The sequence below is a fragment of the Podarcis bocagei genome (assembly GCF_964188305.1).
Source record: "Podarcis bocagei genome assembly, chromosome: 4".
Classification (NCBI taxonomy): Eukaryota; Metazoa; Chordata; class Lepidosauria; order Squamata; family Lacertidae; genus Podarcis; species Podarcis bocagei.
This window is the reverse complement of record NC_138128.1, coordinates 52,296,455-52,318,310: the sequence shown is the minus strand read 5'-3', so window position 1 is coordinate 52,318,310 and position 21,856 is coordinate 52,296,455. Positions and strand designations below refer to the sequence as shown.

General features: G+C 42.5%; 1 protein-coding gene across 1 annotated transcript; it reads left to right on the top strand.

Moving 5' to 3' along the window:
- The first annotated feature begins 395 nt into the window (after window positions 1-395).
- DCLRE1A (DNA cross-link repair 1A) lies at window positions 396-20,893 on the top strand. Its single transcript, XM_081192873.1, has 10 exons — window positions 396-511; window positions 2,281-3,056; window positions 4,855-6,384; window positions 7,672-7,805; window positions 8,800-8,918; window positions 9,074-9,217; window positions 10,313-10,458; window positions 17,039-17,193; window positions 18,280-18,421; window positions 19,866-20,893. The coding sequence occupies exons 2-10, from the start codon at window positions 2,600-2,602 to the stop codon at window positions 20,030-20,032; spliced, it is 2,994 nt and encodes a 997-aa protein (XP_081048999.1). The 5' UTR covers window positions 396-511; window positions 2,281-2,599; the 3' UTR covers window positions 20,033-20,893.
- Window positions 20,894-21,856: the final 963 nt, after the last annotated feature.

Here is a 21,856-nt window from a genome sequence, read left to right as displayed (position 1 = left end):
GTTTACTGCTCTTCGCTTTCGCTTTCAGCACTTTCGAGAAACTGCTCTCTGGTCAGTGGAGCAAATCGCCATCACACGTCCTACCGTGGCGGGGGAAATAGGGACGTGGTAACAAAAAAATAAATCGGTATTTCGGACTAAATGGTTTTTGTTTTCCCCTTTTGTATTTCCAAAAAAGCACCCCAAATCGCATATTCGACAAGAAATACACGGTCATCATAATTCCAAGTCAGTCGATTCGGAAGAAAGAAAGAAAAATGGACACACTTGTTAAAAGGAACAATTTTTATTATTTTTATTTTTTTTTAAAAAAAAGTTGAAGGAAATAAGAGGGTGGTGTTGTCAATTTCTTTAAAAGCAAGCAGAATGCCGGGGGTGGACATTGGCGAAAGCGCAGGGCGGTAAACGGCGTTACTTTCCAGAAGCAAAAGTAGGCGGCGCGAGAGAGGCGGCAAAAGCTGAGCAGGAAGGAAAGAATGGGAGGCTTGCCTTTGGCGCTGCTGTCAAACATGTGAGTGTGGACGGAGGTGGGGGGCTGTTTGCTCGGTGTGAGAAGGCGAGGGAGGGCAGTATCCTGCGCTGTTTTCTGGTGCGCCAGGTGCTGAGCTGAGTCAGAATCGTGCCCCTTGAGCAGAGAGGTCATTCATGGCTTACTAGGGAGCCCAAAAGCCAAGGGCGGCGCTTGCCACTGCTGCTTCTTTCCTTCTGACTGAGTAGATGTCAGGGGGTTTCTTCCCCCTCCCCTTTACGTGTAAAACAGGGGCACATATGCAGTCGAGTTAATTTGCATAATTCTGCCTTGGGAAACAGAGTTGTGCTGAGTACACACTCAAAGCACATTTCCCCCGCCTCAAAGAATTCTGGGTGCTGTAATTCACCCCTCGCCCAGTAATGATTTCCCGCAGCCCTTAGCAAACTACAGTGCCCATAATTCTTTTAGGCGTGTTAATGTGCACGCACTTTGATCTGCTGACATCATGAGGTTCTTTTTGTTGGGCCAGGGCTTGAAGCCAAACAGAATAAAACAACAGCAACAACCCTTGAATGGAGAAAGGAAGAAGAAAAATCCTATCTTCTGTTTAGGCTACTGTCTTTTTCGAGTCAGCCTTCAAAGCTGGTGCCCTGTCAAATTTTCAGTTGTGATGGACAGATACAGAATGAGATGTAATAAGTACCGTGAGCTCTCTTCCCTCTTTGGTGGTGGTGTATTGTGCTTAAAACAAGCCCCTGCCTGCAAAACGCTGTAAACAGAAGCTCACAATGAGGTCGAAACATTTGATTATGAGTACCTATTTTCCAAGCGGGGGGGGGGGGAGCTGTGGTCTAAACCCCAGAGCCTAGGGCTTGCCAATCAGAAGGTTGGCGGTTCGAATCCCTGCGACAGGGTAATCTCCCGTTGCTCGGTCCCAACTCCTGCCAACCTAGCAGTTCAAAAGCACGTCAAAGTGCAATTAGATAAATAGGTTCTGCTCAGGCAGGAAGGTAAATGGCGTTTCCGTGCGCTGCTCTGGTTCGCCAGAAGTGGCTTATTCATGCTGGCCACATGACCTGGAAGCTGTCTGCAGACAAATGCCGGCTCCCTTGGCCAGTAAAGCGAGATGAGCGCCGCAACCCCAGAATCAAACACGACTGGACTTAATGGTCAGGGTCCCTTTACCTTTACTTGTTTTCCAAAGGGATAGAAAGGAATAAATGTACATTTTTATTGAAAATTAGTTTAATTGTTCTGTTTAACACAATGAGATTTGCAAACATGCAGCTGAAAATGTGGGTTCATTCTGAAATTTACATGCCGATCCTAAACATGTTCATTTTGATGCAAGATTTGTTGTTCTCCATAGGATATGTATGCAGATAGTATGCTTCAAACTGCAGATAGATTGAAGTGTTGTACCTATTTTTTACTGAACAGGTTTTGAGTTTCTTGACAGTTAGCTGGGTTAAGGTTGCCACAGCAATTTTTATTCACAACTCAAAATGTATACTCAATAGCCAGAATAATCAGTTACAGCAGTAATAATTCTTAGTTTTGCAGTGCTAATTTAACATCTATAAAATCCCTGGTTTCAATTAATATGGAATGAAATTGCCTGATAAATTATAATCCAGCAATTTCATGCTAAAGTTAACTCTAATTTTCAGTTATTGAACTTTAAATAGCCAAAAGACAGTTGGTTTTGCTGATTTAGACATAACATGGCCATTTCTCAGGATATGTCGTACTGTGTTAAGTGAGGGACTAGGCATAATTTTGCCTCTTCTTGTTGTTCTTTATTTCAGAATCATAGAGGGAAACAAAGAAGTCAATTGTACTGTTCCAGAGTACCCTAAGCAAACGTCCCATAAACTGAGATTATGACTTACCTCACAAATAGAAGAGAGAGACTTTCTACTATTCTAAGTGCACTTTAGTTTCATGTTTAAATGTAATTTATTGAACTAAACCTAACCTGAGCTTTTTCACATTGTGTTTGGTTATCTTTGTCATATACAACAAGGAGATAAAATCCAGTGTAGTAGAAGAAAACAATACACATATTTTAAAATGCTACAATACTATTAAATCTGAAGAAGATATTTTGTATGTTGTTGAGCTGTCATGTCTGAAGTTAGCCTGTTGGAGGAAGACATTTGGGAGTACAAATCTATTAGGAAGCTAAAGTCAGTAGACCAGAATTCAGAAGCTATCTGTACAAATGTACATAAAGCAAATGGTGGAAAGTCACAAAGACATGGCAATAGGAAAACATCAGAAGAAAAACAGACTTCGAAGATGACAAAGCAGGGACCAAGGCAAAGAAGTAGCCAAACACCTTTAAAACCAGATCTACATGTCGGTGTTCCTAATAATGACCCTGCTACACAGTCACATGAAGGCATCTCATTGACATCATCAAAGCAAAAGAAAAACTGCAAGAAGCAAACCCCTTCAAAAGCTCGTCCAGTTTATGAAGGACATTGCCCAAGTTGCCAGATGCCGTTTTCTTTGTTGTTGATCCAAACACCTCATTGGCATGTGACAGAATGTTTAGATGGCTCAAGAACTGCTGAAAAAGGTACAGCCATGGTTGGGGAGAAGGTGTCTTTCAAATATATTTGCTACTGTGTTTGTGTGTGTTCTTTTGCCTTTAACAGGAGTCCAAAATTTGGAAACTTCGCAGGTGAAGCCTTTTCTATCACTTACCTCCATGTGAGGGAAACATTTACTTAAATTTCTGCAGCAGGCTGTAGGATGACATGTAAAAATAATAGTAGCCCTTTTTCAAAGTTGAAACAAACTTCCAAAAACTTACATCAGGTTGAAAATTGAAATAACGGGGAAAGTTAGCATTATTTCATAATGTAAAAATGTTTATCTGATTTCAGAGAACAAAATCTTGCAGTTCTGAATTACAGGTTCTGGGCCAGTGGCAAGATATAGTCTTAAATACATAATGCAAACAGAATTCAAATTGTTAGGTTTTTTGTTTTTCTGATAACAATCTACATTAACAAAACATGAATAAAATTGATACAACAAGAAAAATCTTTCCTTTCAAAGAATCAACAAAAAACCAGAAAACATTTCTTGACTTCCTATCATCTCTTTCCATGGTTCCTTTTAACCCCTCTTTTCCTTGTGTTTTCTAAGTTCATCCCGTCTTTCGCAACCATTTTATATACTTTATTTATTTCTTACTCTGCTGAAAATTTTACCATCCTGCTAAGTAAATTGTTTACTTATACTACTTTCCCATATATTCTATAAATAGTATTCAGTCCTCTTTATATCTTTCATCATTTTGGTTTCTTATTCTAGTGGTCATCCTTGCTAACTCCAGATATTCTAACAGTTTAATATGCCAGTCTTCTTTTGTTGGCACTTTTATCTGTTTTCCATTTTTGTGCTAATAATACATGGCCGACCATTGTAGCATATTAAGACAACTTTATTTCTTTATTGTAAACTGCTGTTGTTATTAACCCCAGCAGTAGTGCTTCTGGGTTTTTAGCAAAAGATTTTAAAAACATTTTTTAAAGTTCAATATAAATCATTTCCCAATGCTTTTTAATTATGCTACAGAACCACCACATGTTGTTTTACACTTCCAAAAGTTTCCCTTTATTGATTTTTACATTTTTGCTAATTGGTCGTTGTCTTTGATACCACCCTCATAAAGTTCTCTCTTAACGTATAGCATGCCATAAATCTTATATTTACTTTCCACAGTTGTTCCCATAGTATAAAATAAATATTGTGTCCAACTTAAATGTTGTCTAACTTAAATGTTGCCTGAAATGCTAGGTTTTACATACACAATTTTACAAAGCTAAAGTGCCAGCCTGTGCCTTGTGTTATCTTTTGAGGTCCTTGTCTTAAGGGCATTAATGTTACCATACTTGTTTCTGCCTAAGGAAGCAGATCACAATGTTACATGTTGTTATTTTGTTTTCAGATAGTTGAAAAGTTTTCAGTCAAGACATTGCATGCTGTTCTAATAACAGTTATTTGGATGTGAGACAATTGATTTCCAAGGAACTTTGTTTCTGTGTAAGAAGGGAAGAATGTATTGCCTTTAATTCAGAATAGGCAGGACTTGCTTGTATATCTTCATGCATGCTGAAATTAAAGGCTCTTTTCTTTCAAGTGGTGCTGTCATATGACATCAGGCGTTACAGTGAACTAACATCTTTCATACATGTACTAAATCTGAAACTATAACACTAATGTACAGAAGGTTGACAATTGTTATATATTTTTTGTGGTTTTTAAGAAAACCTTTTGGGGACCATGTTGTTCTGTAAGTATACAGTTGTACTCAAAACACATTTTGTTTTCTTCCACTCCCAACATGTCTTTGTTTCTTTTCTTAGAGTGTCCTGATGGTCTTCTGTGTACTTCAACTATTCCTTCTCATTACAAACGTTATAGCCACACCCTTCTTGCTGCAAGCAGAGCAGGGGAATATATTGCTGAATTTTCCTCATCTAACATAGAAGATGATTTATTTAGTCTTGGTACTGCTTCATCCATCAACTGCAGTGCCTTCAGTGATGGGGTGTTGCAGGATCTGAAAGACTCCCAGAGTGTGGGAAAACCTCCAAGACAGTGCTTTCTGCTGCCAAAAGCTACAAACGTTACAGAAAATGTTAAAGAATCTGAACACAGTACACAGCGTACAGATGAAGTAAAGCTGGCCAAGTGCTGTGGTTCTCTTTATCAAGAAACTGAAAGTGGTGAAGATCTGGACAGTGGCTCTTACCAACGAAGTACGGTAATCTCAGAAGCTGACCTAAGTGACTGTGATATTTCCTACTCTCCACTTAACACAGATGGGGAAGACTTTATAGAGACAGATGACGAGGAGAACATTGAGGTAGAACGTTTTAGAAAAAGGCTATTTGATTTTGGGAGCCTAGAAGACAAAAGTGGAAGGCTTGGAAGTTTTAATAAGACACTAACTGCTTCACAACTAAGTGACCAGGAACACAACAGTGTTAAAATAGAGCATAATTTTACAGCAAGCAGTGAATCCTACAAAACATTAAATGCATTCCAAAGTCTGGATGGCGTTTGTAAGACTCTCCCTCAAAGTAGCATGCTTAGCAAAGTTTGCAGTTCAGCAAGTATTTTGGATCAGTTGAAACATCCCATAGAAGCACCCATTCCCCCTGTTGAATATAAAAAAACTCTGGAGAAACCTGAGGAGCTAAAATTGACTGCTTCAGCTTTTAATGCAGGTGAAAGTGGGTGGGGCAACTCTGATTACTCTAATTGGGCCTCTACAGATTATGCTAAGGGCACATTGCTTTCAGAATTTAGAGAAGAAGGTACTAACTCTCCTCTACCTGGCCTAAGAGATACTGTGGAAGAACCCAGTAGTAGCTTAGTTACTGAAGGTAAAAGTGTTACTGGCATATGTAGAAGCAGGTTGGCTCATAACAATTCATATTCAGTATCAGAAAAAGTGGGAAGGCTTTGTAATAACATAGCTATGCCTGTTTTCCCAAGTACAGTCTCTAAAGCACTGCCATATGTTTCTGCTGCTAATGCTGAAGTCAAAACCACTCCTGCCAAGGAACTAAAACAAATGGATATTGGTGTTTTCTTTGGGTTGCAACCGAAAGCCAAAATGGAGAGTAACCAAAAGAAAAATCTCTGTGAAAGTACACAGACTTTGAGTCCACCGGCTGCTGCAGGAAGGCGGCCCGGATCTCGAAAGAGGAAAGCCGAAGGATCAGTGGGAGAGTCTGATACTATCAGAGAAAGTTCAAGCAAAAATGTCATCTCTGCCGATCCAACATCTGGTGGACAGAAAAGGTGGACAAAGAGGTTTAGGGAGTCCTGTCCTGCTGAAGAGGGAACAAGAAAAAAACAGTGTCCCTTCTATAAGAAGATACCAGGTAGCAGGCTCTATTTTGTTTTAGAACTGTAATTCTCCTTCCATTGTGTTGCTGCTCTGTCTTCTCCTTAAGTATAAAACTTCTTTTCATCTTTTGTGCTATGTGAAATTCCTCTTTGAAGCACTTCTTCGTCTCTTTTTGAAGACCACAGTTCTGCTCTTAAGATGGGAGGGAGCCTTTAACAATCACCAAAATATAAGTAAAAGAGTGAGCATTGCTATGAGTTCCCATTAAAAACCTTATTTTGTGGAGAAGTGCGAAACTATACAGTAGTAATCGTAATAAGAGTTACTTTATTTTGTTGAAGAATAGGACTAAATACTCTTAATTTTTTAAAAAGAGTATTTAGGAAAATAAGTGCTATTAACATTTAATTATGTTTCTAAATCTGAAGCTCACTAAATTCTGTAACATTTTTCATATATTATTTAAAGCTTTCTATGAAATTGATCCTTTCATATGAAATTTCTTTCTCTTCTACTACACATTTGATAAATTGTTCATGGAGCCTCATCCTGGGCATATTTCTTTGGAAATAAGCCTTACTGATTTCATGGGGCTTACTCCCAAGTAATTATGCATAGAATTGCAGCCTCAAAGCTCTTACAAGCATGTATAGTTTTACTCAGAAGTAAGTCCCATGGTATTCCCAGATAAGTGTGCCCAGGATTGCAGCCATAGTATGTTGAATTACACTAACCCACAAAAGAATGTAGCAACTCACTTTTTCAAGATTGCTTATTTGAAATGCTTCATGGGCTGCATTTCATGCTGAACAATGTTAAATTTCCTGGGTATTACACCCAGAACTGGAAACCATTCTATGCATCCCTTGAGTTTTCTTAGTCCTTGCTCTTTCAGGTTGCAGTCTCCTGAATTTCCAACCAATATTTCTGATGTTCACCTCCTCTGTGGCTCTTGAACCCTATGCACAGGCAATCTGGGATTCTGTGCTAAAATAATTAACTAGGTTAAATTATTCTAACTGTGTATTTGCATATTTAATTGTTTAAAAGTTTTCATATGGAAGTTTGTGGCGTTTTGCGATGACTGGCCAAGAAAGAGAGGGACTTTGATCAAAAATGTAAAAAATTAATAAATACACAAGATGTGTTGAGAGACCTGGTACAGATTATATTTGCTCTGGCAGTTAACCTCTTTGTCTTGTGTCACTTAAACCCTTCCCTTTATTTTCACTCACTTTTTAAATTGCTAGTGGTAGTTGTTGACCTTGGCAATTCCAGTGTACGTTAGCTGATTGGCTGTTCTTGTATTAATTTGTTACAGGTACAGGTTTTGTAGTAGATGCATTCCAGTATGGAGAAATTGAAGGATGCAAGGCTTATTTTCTTACACACTTCCATTCTGATCATTATGGTGGCCTAACTAAAAAGTTTACATTCCCAATATATTGCAATAAGGTAGGTTTGGGCTCAAGGGTGATGTGTACAATAAGATTTATGCCATCTATGCAAATGTTACTGATGCACAGCTGGTACATTTAATTTTAAAGCTGACTTGAATAAAACTGTCATTTACTTCTGGGATTTATCTTTCTTGGGTTAGCACAAATGGTGGTCAGGAGCTTCTAGAATAGCTAACCTGACCTTCACTTAGTTTTTTAAAGTCATCCTTGCCACTACTGTCCTTTTTGCAGAACTGTAAGTTGTAATATTGAAGCGAACAGAGCACATGCCAAAATCACAACGTTCAAGAGTCTCTAGTGCGGAGGAGACAAAAATCAATACCAGTGCTCCAAGCCTGTAAGATACATGTTTGGAAAGAGTTTATCTGTTATTTATTATTGAAAAGGAGGCGGGGTTGAGCTATTTACAGGAGAAGAATCTCTTTCTCCATTCTGAATTATAAAACTGGCGATAGATGACCTATATCAATAAGTTTGTCTCCACCAATTCCCTCGCCTCAGGTCAGTGATGTGTATCATGCTCTGTTTCTTTAAAGTTACATACTAGACATTTTACAATTCTAGCTTGCACACACATCAATTTTCCTATTCTGTAATATATAAAGAAGAAAATAGGGAAAGAGACAGACAGACAGAAACAGAGAAAGAAAGAAAATAACAAGAACAAAAAAACCATGGGGTAGTGGGGTGAGTAGTTTAACCGGAATAGAGTTCTAAAGAAATATTCTGCCAGATATTCTGACATTTATTTTCCTGTATTTTCATGTAAATATTTGTTCGTAAATGGTGATATTTTGGAAATCAGTCACAGTTACTGTAGCAAGCCTTGTTATTTAGTGGGCTTCAGAAGCCTTGAGCTCCTCTTCCTCTGTGTCATCTAAAGTAGTAGATGGTTCATTTGGGTGGGGGTTTTTTTGCGTCAGCTACAAACGAAATCTTGATTAATTGATAAAACAGAAACATAGTGATGTTAAACACTTTCTGTTCAGATAACTGGAAATCTGGTGAAGAGCAAACTTCGAGTGCAAGAACAGTACATCCATGTCCTGCCAATGAATAGCGAATGCATAATAGATGGCATCAAAGTGGTGTTGCTCGATGCTAATCAGTAGGTATCTTTGACAGAAGCAAGGTCAATACCAAAGGAGTTAAAATGATGGACTTGACCTGCTTTCAAAAACTGTAGTTCATGTTCAAAACCATGTGGATCCCAAATAAAAAATGGAATGTCTTTCTCTTCTTCCCCCTTCTCTTCTCCGGCAGTTGTCCTGGTGCTGCAATGATCCTATTCCTATTTCCGAATGGGACTAATATGTTACACACGGGAGACTTCAGGGCAGATCCTTCTATGGAGCGCTGCCCTTTTCTTGTCGGTCAGAAAGTTCACACTGTCTACTTAGATACAACGTAAGTTGCATTTCAGTGATATGCTCTTATCCTTGCTATGTAAAAAAACCAAAAACCAAAAAACACCACAACCTGCTTAGTCTAGACTACCTTGAGCCAGTTTGGACGATTACACACTGGTTTATTAAACTGAGATATGAACAATTGTTACTTACATGGTTCTTTGCCTCTTCTATTCACTCTGGGAAGCGTAGCAGTTGGAAACACCATAGCAGACATCATTGTTGGGAATCCACCTTTGAACCTGGATTTTGAGAGGATAGTTCCCTAGAAACAAGTATAGAACCTTTAGCCAAAACCTACGGACTTGACTTTGGCCAGTGAAAAGTAACTTTTACAGTCTTGGAAAAGCCCAGTGTACCTTCTCACATATACATTGTGATGTAGAGGAACTCATAACAATGTCGTTTATGGTGAGAGCTTTAAAAGGAGACATTTTATCTCCTGCATCAGGTGCAGGTGCTTCTGCCACTATTAAGAGTCTCCTTGGCAATGGGCACCTAGCCTGAAAGAAGGACAGCATTTGCACGAACTTCCAAGTCTGCTTTTTTGGGTCAGGAACTTTCTCTCTCACAGATGCACCCTTCCCACTGCTCTCTCCCTTTCTCCCAGCAGTGCAGTATAACCACTCTACTGTGCAGTATATGCCGGAGAGCTGGGGACCAGGTTCTAACAACTCAGGCAGATCATAGAATGTTAGAGATTATCTGCTCCAACCCCATAATTGATGTGGGTTTTACAAGATAGGATCCAACTAAAACATCCCTAATAGGTAAATACCTCTGTCAAAGAAGAACCCACTATTTTCCGAGGCATTCTATCCCACTGTTAAATGGCCCTTACAGTGTGGAAGATCCTTCTACTATTTAGCTGAAATCTAATGTACTAAGTTGTCCTTTGCACTGATGGTGAATTACATATCCCAGGAACTGCTGTCTGTCTCAGCACACCATTGTAACTTCCAATATGCTGCTTCTGCTAAGTTAGTCATTGTTATATCTCTGTAGAGCTTGATCTTTCATTGCTATATCTGGTGTAGGCCAACTGACAAAGCAATGTGATTTTTAAAATGTGTCTTCTCTTTGCTTTTCTTAGATACTGTAGTCCTGAATACACTTTCCCTTCCCAGCAAGAAGTGATTCAATTTGCTGTCAATGTGGCCTTTGAGACAGTGACTTTAAACCCACGGACTTTGGTTGTTTGCGGCACATATTCTGTTGGAAAAGAAAAGGTCTTTCTAGGTATGTGAGTGAACATTCCACAAGAATTGCAAAGATCCTTTTTAAGAGTTAATATTTTCTTAGGGAAGAACATTCAATGGAATCTATTCTGAAACTTCTACTAATAACATGGTTGTGTTTTTTTAAGCATTACAGCATTTCTGTAAAAGTACTTAAATTCGGAGCACAATAGGCCTCTTGGCATGGTGCACAGAGAAGAAATAGTCTATGACATGAACCGTTTGCTGATGGCTGCCCCTTTTAGTAATGCTGCAATTTTAAAACACTCTAGCTGTATTAATAGTCCTGTAAATGTAACGCATTTTTTAAACTTTTAACCTCAGCTTCTTGGTATGTGCATTAACTTTTCAAATGCAATGTAATTTATTTCCATGCTATGATGGGATGATTAGCTGCTTGTGCGTAAAATCGTGCTCCCTCAGAGTTTGTGCGGCTCCACAAACCTCTGTGTGTGACAGAGCTCCTCAGACATGTCTGCTCTAGTCACTAGTAGAGTCTGACAGTGGCTGCCTGCGGAAGCGCTTCCAGCAAAGAAGCTCCTTAACGGAAACGCGTCTCCTGGATTCACGGCGTGACAGTTTCCGGCGAGGCGTGGGTCTCCCCATGGGCGCCTCAGATACCTCCCCACTGTTCTCGCTGGAAGCGTCTCTGAGCCCTCCCTCCTGCTCGCATTCCCTCAGAGATCCACTCCTCCCCCTGCTGGTTCCTGCTTCAGCTGTTGAGTCTCTTTCTTCCTCCCTGAGCCCCTCCACCTGTTCCTCCGATGGCAGTTCCCTGACATCCACCTCCCCTCCAGGGCCCCCCTCACCCCCTCCCATTTCCTCTCCTCTGGGAGGTGAAGGGTTAAAACCCCGAAAAGAATCTTCTTCATCTTCAGACGTCTCGAACAATTCCCTCCATCGATCGCCGTCTTGGCTCGCTGAATCCTCCTCCTCCTCGGAATCTGTGAACCCCTCCAACTCCTCTTCTTCGTCGGTGGTGGCAAAGTATTTCCTCCGGAACCTCGCTACGGGCTGAGGTTTACGTGGGAACCTCTGATGAAAAGTTTCTATTAAAACTTCGTCATTGACATCCTCTGCCCTAACCCAGGTGTTTTCCGACTCCGGTTCCCCTTCCCACATTACCAAATACTCTACTTGATCTCCCTTCCACCTGGAATCGAGGATCTCCGCAACATGGTAGCTGTGTTCCTTCTCCTCCATTGCTGGCCCCCTAGTGACCCTCCCTTCTCTGTCTCCTTTATACGGTGACAGCAACGACCTGTGGAAAACTGGGTGCAGCTTCATGTGGTTCGGTAACCGGAGTCTGAAAGCCACTGGGTTGACCTGCTGCGTGACTTCAAATGGGCCCAGCCTTTTGGGTCTTAACTTCTTACAACCCCCTTTGAATGGTAACCCTTGGGTTGACAGCCACACCTGGTCCCCCACCCTAATGCTTTCACCTTCCCTTCTGTTTTTGTCTGCCTGCCTCTTATATTCCTCCTTAGCCCTGTTTAAGTTAAGTTGGAGCTGGCGATGGATCGCTTCCATTTCTTCAACGAACTGTTCTGCAGCTGGAACGCTCCAGTTCTCCCCTTTCCCCCCTGGGAAGGCTCGGGGATGGCACCCGTGATTAGCCAAAAAGGGGCTCATCCCCGTGGACACGTTCTCTGCATTGTTGTAGGCAAATTCTGCCAACGCCAGCTTCTCCACCCAATCATTCTCTCTGTCATTCACATAACACCTCAAATATTGCTGGAGGACACCATTAGCTCTTTCCGCCTGCCCGTTGGTTTCTGGATGACGGGCAGTTGAGAAATTAACCTCTACATGCAGTAAGCTCATGAGCTTCCTCCAGAACCTGGAAGTAAATTGTTTCCCTCGGTCTGAAACCACCCTCAAGGGGGCGCCATGCAACCTAAACACATTTTCTACAAACAATTTAGCGGTTTCTTCTGCTGTGACCGCATGTGAGCAGGCTATAAAATGGGCCATTTTAGTTAACAGGTCTACCACAACCATGATGGCTGTTTTCCCTCTAGACCTTGGCAGATCAGTCATGAAATCTATTGCCACTGTTTCCCATGGTCTTTCAGGTGTGGGTAGTGGTTCTAATAAACCTGCCGGTGCCCGCCTCTCCCCCTTGGCTCGTTGGCATTGGTCACACCCTCTCACATACTCCCGCACATCTTCCCTGACCTTGGGCCACCAAAATTCCCTGGTAACCAGCCACATGGTTTTATGTTGCCCAAAATGCCCTGCTGTGGGGCTATCGTGCAGTTGCTTGAGTACCTTCTCCCTTAATTCCCCTTCAGGTATATATAACGCTCCCTTGTAGTACAACGCCCCGTTTCTCTCCTCAAAACCCCCGGGTTTGTCTCCCTCCCTCCTGAGACCCCTGAGTTTGTCCTGGGCGTATTCATCATGCACCGTTCCCTCTACCAATTCCCTTTGCCCCACCAATGCCGCCCCACACACCCAGCGGTCCTCTGGAATGACATGGGTCTCTTCGGGTGCCCCCTCCCCCTCCAAATATTCGGGTTTGCGTGAGAGAGCGTCCGCCCTAACGTTCTCTGGGCCTGGCACGTAACAAATCTCAAAGTTAAATTTGGAGAACTCCTGGGCCCATCTCAACTGCCGTTGGTTGAGCACTCGCGCAGTTCTCCAATACTCTAGATTCTTATGGTCCGTGCACACTTGCACCTTATGTTGTGCACCAATTAGCAGGTGCCTCCATCTCCGGAAAGCCTCATGAATAGCAAGAAGTTCCCGGTCGTACACCGTGTAGTTCCTCTCGGATTTGTTCAGCTTTCGCGAAAAGAAGGCACACGGTCGCCACTCTGACTCCTCCTTCCCCGGCTGCAGAAGAAGCACCGCCCCTATGGCTCTGTCAGATGCGTCTGTTTCGACCCTCAGCTTCTTTTGTAAATCCACATGCAGAAGTTGTTCTTCAGAGGCGAAGGCCCTTTTCAGTTCCTCAAACGCTCGCTCCGCCTCCGCCGTCCAAACAAACTTCTTTTTACTGCTGAGACAGTCCGTAATGGGCGCCGTCAGGTGGGCGAAGTTTCGGATGAACTTACGATAAAAGTTCCCAAACCCTAGGAACCTCTGCACATCCTTCTTGGTTTTGGGTGTTTTCCATTCCAGCACTGCCTGAACCTTGCCGGGATCCATGGCCAATCCCTTGTCTGACAGGCGGTACCCCAGGAATTCCACCTCCTTGGTATGAAACTGACACTTCTCCAGTTTCACCCACAGCCTGTTGGCTTGCAGCCTGCTCAACACTTCTCTGACGTCTCTCACATGTTGCTCCTCATTCTCCGAATACACCAACACATCATCTAGGAAGGCGACGCAATTCTTGTAGAGCAAAGGACCCAGTACGTGGTTCATAAACGATTGAAAACACGCTGAGCCTGCTTGTAATCCAAAAGGCATAACGAGATATTCAAATGCCCCCAAAGGGGTGAACATGGTGGTTTTCCATTCATCCCCTTTCCTTATACGTATCAGGTTGTACGCCCCCCTTAGATCCAGCTTTGTAAAAATCTTTCCCTTCCGCACCCTGGTCAAAATATCATCAATCCTGGGCATAGGGAAAGCCACTGGTTCTGTCACTGCATTTAACCGCCTGAAATCACATACAAGTCTCGGCTTGTCCGTGTGCTTTTTATCCACAAAAAACACTGGGCTACCCCCCGCTGCTTTGGACTCTCTGATGAAGCCTCTCTTCAGGTTCTTGTCAATGAACTCTCGCAACTCCTGCATTTCTCTGTCTGACATGGCATACAACTTGCCTACAGGAAGCTGTGCTCCAGGGAGTAAATTGATCTGGCAATCAAAGGGCCTATGCGGGGGTAGTTGGTCAGCTTCCTTCTCACTGAACACGTCGCTGAGATCTGCATACTGTGGTGGTACCTTCACCTTCTCCATTACTTCAGTCCCTGCTAGGGTGGCTTGGGCCCCTGCTGAACCCTTTTCCCCTTTGCAGTGTTCTAAGCAATGTGCTGAACCAAAGGAAACCACTCTTTGATGCCAGCCCACCAGCGGATCATGTAGCGCTAGCCAGCTCATTCCCAAAATAATGGGAGCGCCTCCCAAGGTGGCCACATTAAACGCTATCAGTTCTGTGTGCCTTGCCACCCTCATTATCATTGGGAAGGTCTGCAAGCTGACTCCTCCTCCCAACAACTCCCTGCCATCGATCGTGGTCACCTGCAGGGGGTTGCTTAAAGGGATAGTCTGTATCTGGTGTTCAGCAGCAAACTCCTTGCTCATAAAATTGCAGGAGCTGCCTGAGTCCAACAGCGCCTTTATTTTTAGGGGGTGTCCATTTTGCAGCTCTAGCGACACTTCAATCACTAGAGCAGGTTGAGGAGCTTCTGGCACGGGCACTTTCACTGCTCTTTGGCCTGGCTGCAGTGCCCCGACTGTGGCAACCAGGCGTTGGCTTTTACCTGCTCTGTTTCTCCCTGCTCTCCTCCCTCAACAGCTCCCACCATCCCTTGCCATTCCTTCCTCTGGGGGCAGACTCTGGCAAAGTGGCCTGGCTGTTGGCAGAGATAGCATTTCCGGGCGCCCTTTCCCTCCTTCTTAGCCCCCTCACTGGGCTTTGAAAATGCGCGCGCGCGCGCTGTTCCGATTTCCATCGGCTCTGCCGGCGGGAAAGCTGGCTCAGGAATGTCTGGAATGCGGAACTCCTTCCAACGTTCCCCTCTCCCTTCCCGCCTCTCCAAGGCTCTTGCCTCCTGGCGCGCTCCTATGGTCAGCGCAGATTTGGTCAGCTGATCCATAGACACCGCCCTGGGGCTCCGGGACAGTTCATCTTTCACAGCCGAAGAAAGACCTTCTTCAAATAGCATCTGAATGGGTGCCGCCGATAAATCCCAACCCAATCTGTGAACCAGCATGGTAAATTCAGTCCAGTACTCACGGACAGATCGGCTTCCCTGCTTGCAAGCCATTAGCTGTCTGCGCACCACCCCTTCCTCAATATCGCTGGAAAACATGATATCCATTGCACCATGATATCCATTCATCGTGTCCTTTAGGACGTCATTGTGCGTTGCCATTAGGGGTCGAACCCAGTCCCGCGCCCCTTTCTCAAGGTGCCCAATTACGAAAGCAACTCGCGATTCCTCATCAGGGAACTCATCAAACTGCACATTAAGGGCATATTGCATCTCTGTCCTAAAGGCATGGTAATCCTTGGGGTCCCCCCCAAACTTCTGCACCAATCCTGGTACCTTTCTGGGGAACTGAGTGGCTCTCCCCTTCTGGTCTGCATCCTGAGCCCTCCTCTCCTCAAGCCTCGCCGTCTGCAACGCAAGTTGGACTTCCAACGCTCGGTATCTTTCTTCCAAGCTTGGACCAGTCCCAACCCCTGCTCCTCCGGTTCCGGCTGGGTCGCTCATGATGCTTTCTCCTGCACAGGCAGCGTACAGAGACTGTCAGACTGCTATGATGGGATGATTAGCTGCTTGTGCGTAAAATCATGCTCCCTCAGAGTTTGTGCGGCTCCACAAACCTCTGTGTGTGACAGAGCTCCTCAGACATGTCTGCTCTAGTCACTAGTAGAGTCTGACAGTGGCTGCCTGCGGAAGCGCTTCCAGCAAAGAAGCTCCTTAACGGAAACGCGTCTCCTGGATTCACGGCGTGACAGTTTCCGGCGAGGCGTGGGTCTCCCCATGGGCGCCTCAGATACCTCCCCACTGTTCTCGCTGGAAGCGTCTCTGAGCCCTCCCTCCTGCTCGCATTCCCTCAGAGATCCACTCCTCCCCCTGCTGGTTCCTGCTTCAGCTGTTGAGTCTCTTTCTTCCTCCCTGAGCCCCTCCACCTGTTCCTCCGATGGCAGTTCCCTGACACATGCCAAATTGGAAACAGTTGAAGCGTGCATGTCAACGCTTCCTGAAATCCACCCACCACCCACTTGTAACTAAGCGAATCTTTCAACCGCTTCAAACCTTTCATGGCCTATGCTTAAATCACTACCCTTCTAAATTGTACAGACCTATTAGCTGGATGTTTTTAATCAGACAACAGATACTGCTTTTGATGGTTCTTTTTGAAAGGAATTAGTGGGTGCCACTGGGTTACTCCCAAGGGGGGCCACCACAAAAGGGTTGTCCTTCTCCTTTAAAACAACATGTACAGGCTGCCAGCTCCTAAATGAAATATTCCTTCATTTCCTTGAATAAGAACCTTTAATCACTGTAGCTATTACTTCTCCTAGGTAAACCGCAAAAGTACATTAATATAAAGACTCAAGCATGTAAAAATCAGACTTGGTCAATGTTTATAAAAAATGCACTTCTTTAAAGCAGGATGGCAGACAGTGAGAGAAGCTGGTAGGCATGTTTTTCTAACTTAGGCCAATTCCTTGTGAGTCTTTATCGTAAACACTATTGGATGACCTGGTGTCTTCCAGTTTTTAATCTGCCACAAGCCAAAAGCAGAAGTGACTTGGTTTAAAAAAAACAACCTTGGACATGCCTCTGTGATGGTAACTGAGCATTAAATCGATTTTTTTAAACACTGAAATTTTATTTTCCTTGCCCACTTCTGTTTCCATCATGTTGTAATCCTTCCTCCCCTTTCTGTAGCTATTGCTGAAGTTCTAGGTTCAAGAGTGAGCATGTCCCAAGACAAATACAAAACACTGCAGTGCCTGGAATCAGCAACAATCAATTCCCTCATCACCCTGGACTGGAATAACACTTTGCTTCACCTTCTACCCATGATGCAAATTAATTTTAAGGTAAGTATTAAAACTGTCACTTGTACTCATCTGGCTAAGCTTAAATTGGTGGGGAGAGACAGAAGTCGGTCATCTTGTTCCTAACATAATTAAAATTAAGGAACAAACCACCTCTCAGTACATCTCAATCTAAGAGTTTATTTTCAGTGCCAGAACTGAACAGTGCCAGTCCTTTCACACATATACCCAATCCTGGTTTTTTCCCAAGTTTTCTTCATTTTAGCAGCCTAATTTTTTTGATGGGGTGTGTGTGAAATTGTTAAACATTTGAGAGTCCAGCTGTTCAGCACCACAGACACCTGTGCAGTTGCCTTAAAGTTATTTCTAGTGGCTGTGCTTTTATTTCATTACTAAAGAGTATACATATTTAATTTTCAATTTTGTTCTTTATATAGACATTTCTGACTTAATAATTTATATTCAAATTGTGTTTGATTTGGTCTGTGTCACTGCTAGTCTTTGCTTTCTATTTTATGTATTTGTAGAATCTAATTTCCCTTTACTTTCTTGGCTGCATTTATTTGTTGATGTTTCTTTTCCTGCTTCTGATTTCATACAATTTTCTGAATACTAATCTACCAGGTATTTTCAAATGGATGCTCTTTGTACAATGACTGAACATACTTGAAACAGATCTTGACATAAAAAGCATTGATTATATTTTAAATCCACACTAAGTTTATTATGCTTTCCATGGACGAAAACAAAGTCTATGCTAAAAAATTTCATCATTTTCACTTTTTAGTGTTGGACTAGCATAAAGTCTCCATTGAGAATCCTTAGTCTATGTCAGATATATTTATTTTTTACCAATCTGACAAGTGGAAATTTCAAATTTTGTTGCTACATATTATGTAAATTAAGTGAATGTTTTTTCTACTACTAATTGGCATTCGCTGTTGACAGAATGGGCACTGAAAGTCTATAAAATGCCACAGCTTCCATTCTTATCTAATTTGATTATTTGACAAGACTCTGAGAACTCTTGCCATCTGTAGTCTGTTTTGCTTTGATCAGAAGACTATCAATTTTTTTGCAATGAATGTTTTAAATCCTTAATAACCAACTGTTCTTTTCTATCAACAGAATTTGAAGAATCACCTGAACAAATTCTCTGATAATTTTGATCAAATTTTGGCTTTTAAACCCACTGGGTGGACTTATTCAGACGGGTGTGGCTCTTTGAGTGATATTAAACCTCAGACCAAAGGAAATATCACCATATATGGTAACATAATTTCAAATGTTTTACTATCTTTATTTCTTTTCTGATAGCCTTTTCACATACTGTATTATTTCTTCTTGTGGTTAATGGATGTACCTTAACAGAAATGAAATTATTTATTAATGAACATCATATTTCATTGTTAACTATTGCTGGTCCTGCTCCTATGGACTTGTAGACAGCAACTGTGGATACAGCTTGTTGTTACCAACTTTGGGAAAACTGTGACCCTCCAGGAATTGCTGGACTACAACTCCCATCAACCCTGACCATTGGACATTGGAAATGTTTAATGGCACTGAACATCTGGAAGCCCTGGACCAGTGCCTGGACTTGGTGATGGACTGCATGAGGGCCAATAAACTGAGCCTGAATGCTGGCAAGACGAAGGCCCTGTGGTTTGGTGATTCTTGAGTCCAGATAAATGGTCAGTCTGTTCTGGATAGGGCAGTATTCTCTCTGAAAGAGCAGGTTTATAGTCTGGGGGGTCTCCTGGATCCATCTTTGTCACTAGAGACCCAGGTGACCTCAGTGGCTAGGAGGACCAGGATAGTCATGTGCTGGTAACCTCCAGACAAGATTGCTGCGGTGTGCTTTCTGTGGGACTGCTCTTGAGGTTGGTTCAGAAGCTGCAGCTGATGCAAAATGTACCAGCTTAAATGCCCATTGAGGGAGGATTTCACCAGCAGGCTACCTCTATGTTGAAAGAATTGCACTGGCTACCAATTACTTACTGGGCTAAGTTCAAGGTGCTGCTTTTGGTCTATAAAGCCTGATATACAGCTTGGGATCAGGATACTTGAATGTTGTTGTTGTTGTTTAGTCGTTTAGTCGTGTCCGACTCTTCGTGACCCCATGGACCAGAGCACGCCAGGCACTCCTGTCTTCCACTGCCTCCCGCAGTTGGGTCAGACTCATGTTTGTAGCTTTGAGAACACTGTCCAACCATCTCGTCCTCTGTCGTCCCCTTCTCCTTGTGCCCTCCATCTTTCCCAGCATCAGGGTCTTTTCCAGGGATGAAAGGTTGTATCATCCCTTATACACCCGATTGATCACTGCACTCTGCAGGTAAAGTTCTCCTGCATATACTATCTTATCAGGAGGTCTTTTCTGCAGAGTGTAGACTTTGGGCCTTTCATGACATCTACCTTTTGGAATTCCCTCCCATTGAATATTAGACAGGCACCGTCTCTGTTGACTTTTTGGCACCTCCCTCTTTCAACAAGCCTTTTAAGTCGAGATCTTTCTCAGTCTGCATCTGTACTGGAATTGTTTTTAAGATGTTTAAAAAATGTTTTATAGTTTCAGAACTTGTTTGCCACCCTGGGCTCCTTTGGGACGAAGGGCGGGATATAAACTTAATTATTAAATAAACAAATGCTATTTCATACAAGTCCATTGTGCTAAACACATTGGCTAAATTCATTCTGTGTTGTTTCATTTGCAGGAATACCTTACAGTGAGCACAGCAGCTTCCTTGAAATGAAACGCTTCATCCAGTGGTTGAAACCTCAGAAAATTATCCCTACTGTAAATGTGGGAAACTGGAAAGCCAGAAATGAAATGGAGAAGCATTTCAGAGCCTGGAAGATGGAGGCTGCAGGATGGAACTAGGAAGAAGAGTGGAGTTTGCAGCTGTATGCCTTACATTCCCTTTCTGTTTTTTTCTGTCCTTTTCTTTGGCTCTGACCTTTGCAGAAGCAATAATACAGTGATGGATTCCTTCATTTGCTAATTATAAAGATACCGTTTGTTATCTGTAGCTGTAACTGGTAGAAACTTTGTCAACGGAGGTATGCCCTGAAAAGCACTTTAAAGAAATGCAAAATGTTAAGCACCTCTATTACAAATCCAGGCTCCTTAGATGGCATAGACAAATCCCTCCTGATAGGTAAGAAAGTGATGGCTACTGATAAATCCCTGTCATACTGAAGTATCTATTTGGGTCCCAGGGGGACAAACAAGTATGCAAATATTTTACTGCGGGATTTCATGCTACTTGCTTTGTGGTCTCACCACATGTTAAGTGACAAGCATCCAAATTTAAGGTTTTTGTTTCTAAGACAGTTGGCAGCCTTGCCAGTCTTAAATTGTTTAAGCGGGGGGGGGGGTCCTGAAATTTTAATGACCAAGAGTCTTCTGAACAACCATTTTTATATGATGAATTTGGTGGGCTAACATCTAGGTCATGTCTCTCCCCCCCCCCCCGCCCCGACAGTCAAAAATATATTATATGGATCCAAGTTGTCCTGCAAGATGGTAGTATGAATCTGCATAGCAATTAGCATCTCAGAGCTAGGAGTCTTAACACTAATTTTGTAACTTATTTGCAGAGTTTAAATCATTATTGCACGCTCCGCACAGGTACGGAGTAGAACAATTAATGTCAAGGAAAATGTATGAATGAGAATATTTTACATATTTTTATAAAAGAAATACATTTTTAATAAACAACCTAAATATATTTATGCTTTATTTATATTTTGCATGGAGGTTTTGAAATAACTAATATGATGCACTGAAGGTTCCCATGGCATTGGAGCAACTTCTGTCTCATACGTTCCATTGAAGCGATGCTTCAGTTCTGTTTATATCCTGATCTTTGATCTTACAGTTCTATGTGTGTTAAGAACATAAGGAGAGCCTTGTGGGATTGGATCAAGGGTCCCTCAATCCAGGAGCAGGGAGCCAGAAGTTTCTAGATTACAACTCCCATCATCCTTGACCATTGGCCATGCAGACTGGAGCCAACAGATGTTGGAACCCAACAACATCTGGAAGGGCCGCGATTCCCCATCCCTGTTATAGCCCATTTAGTTATTGTGACTAATAGCAGGTTACTTAATTCCCTTTTAAACCAGTAGCCATTACCATATTTTGTTACACCAGATCCCACATAAATTATTTCTAAGTTGTGTGAGTAAGCATTTGCCTTTTGATCTTTACGTTTGCCCTTTTATCTTCTGCACCATTGCACAAGTAGAAGTCCTTACACAGGGCTTTCTTAGGTGACTCCTGCCCTCTGTTGGCTACCTCCAGTTCTCTGGTGTGGAGGCCAGTTTAATGACATGATTGGCTTTTTTTGTTTGTTTGTTTTAAGCATTTCCACATTTGGGAACTTTTACTTAAGTGTATGCTACCATCACCAGGTTACTTATTTCATTTTTAAACGTGTCACTTAAGCTATAAAACTTTTGTCACCTCTGTGATTGCTGACATCCTTGTACTTGAGGGATGGCTGGTATAGCTATGCAAAGAATTCATTTTGAAATGGGGACAGTCAGCCTTAATGACAAACACATTTAACTGCACTAGCATGTAGTTAGATAACAAAATTCAGCAGGAGGGAGACTAATTACACTTGCTCACATCTTATTCAGTATTGCAAGAGGAGAAAGCCTTCTCCATCTTGCTGAGTTTTGAAAGGATTGTGCTGCC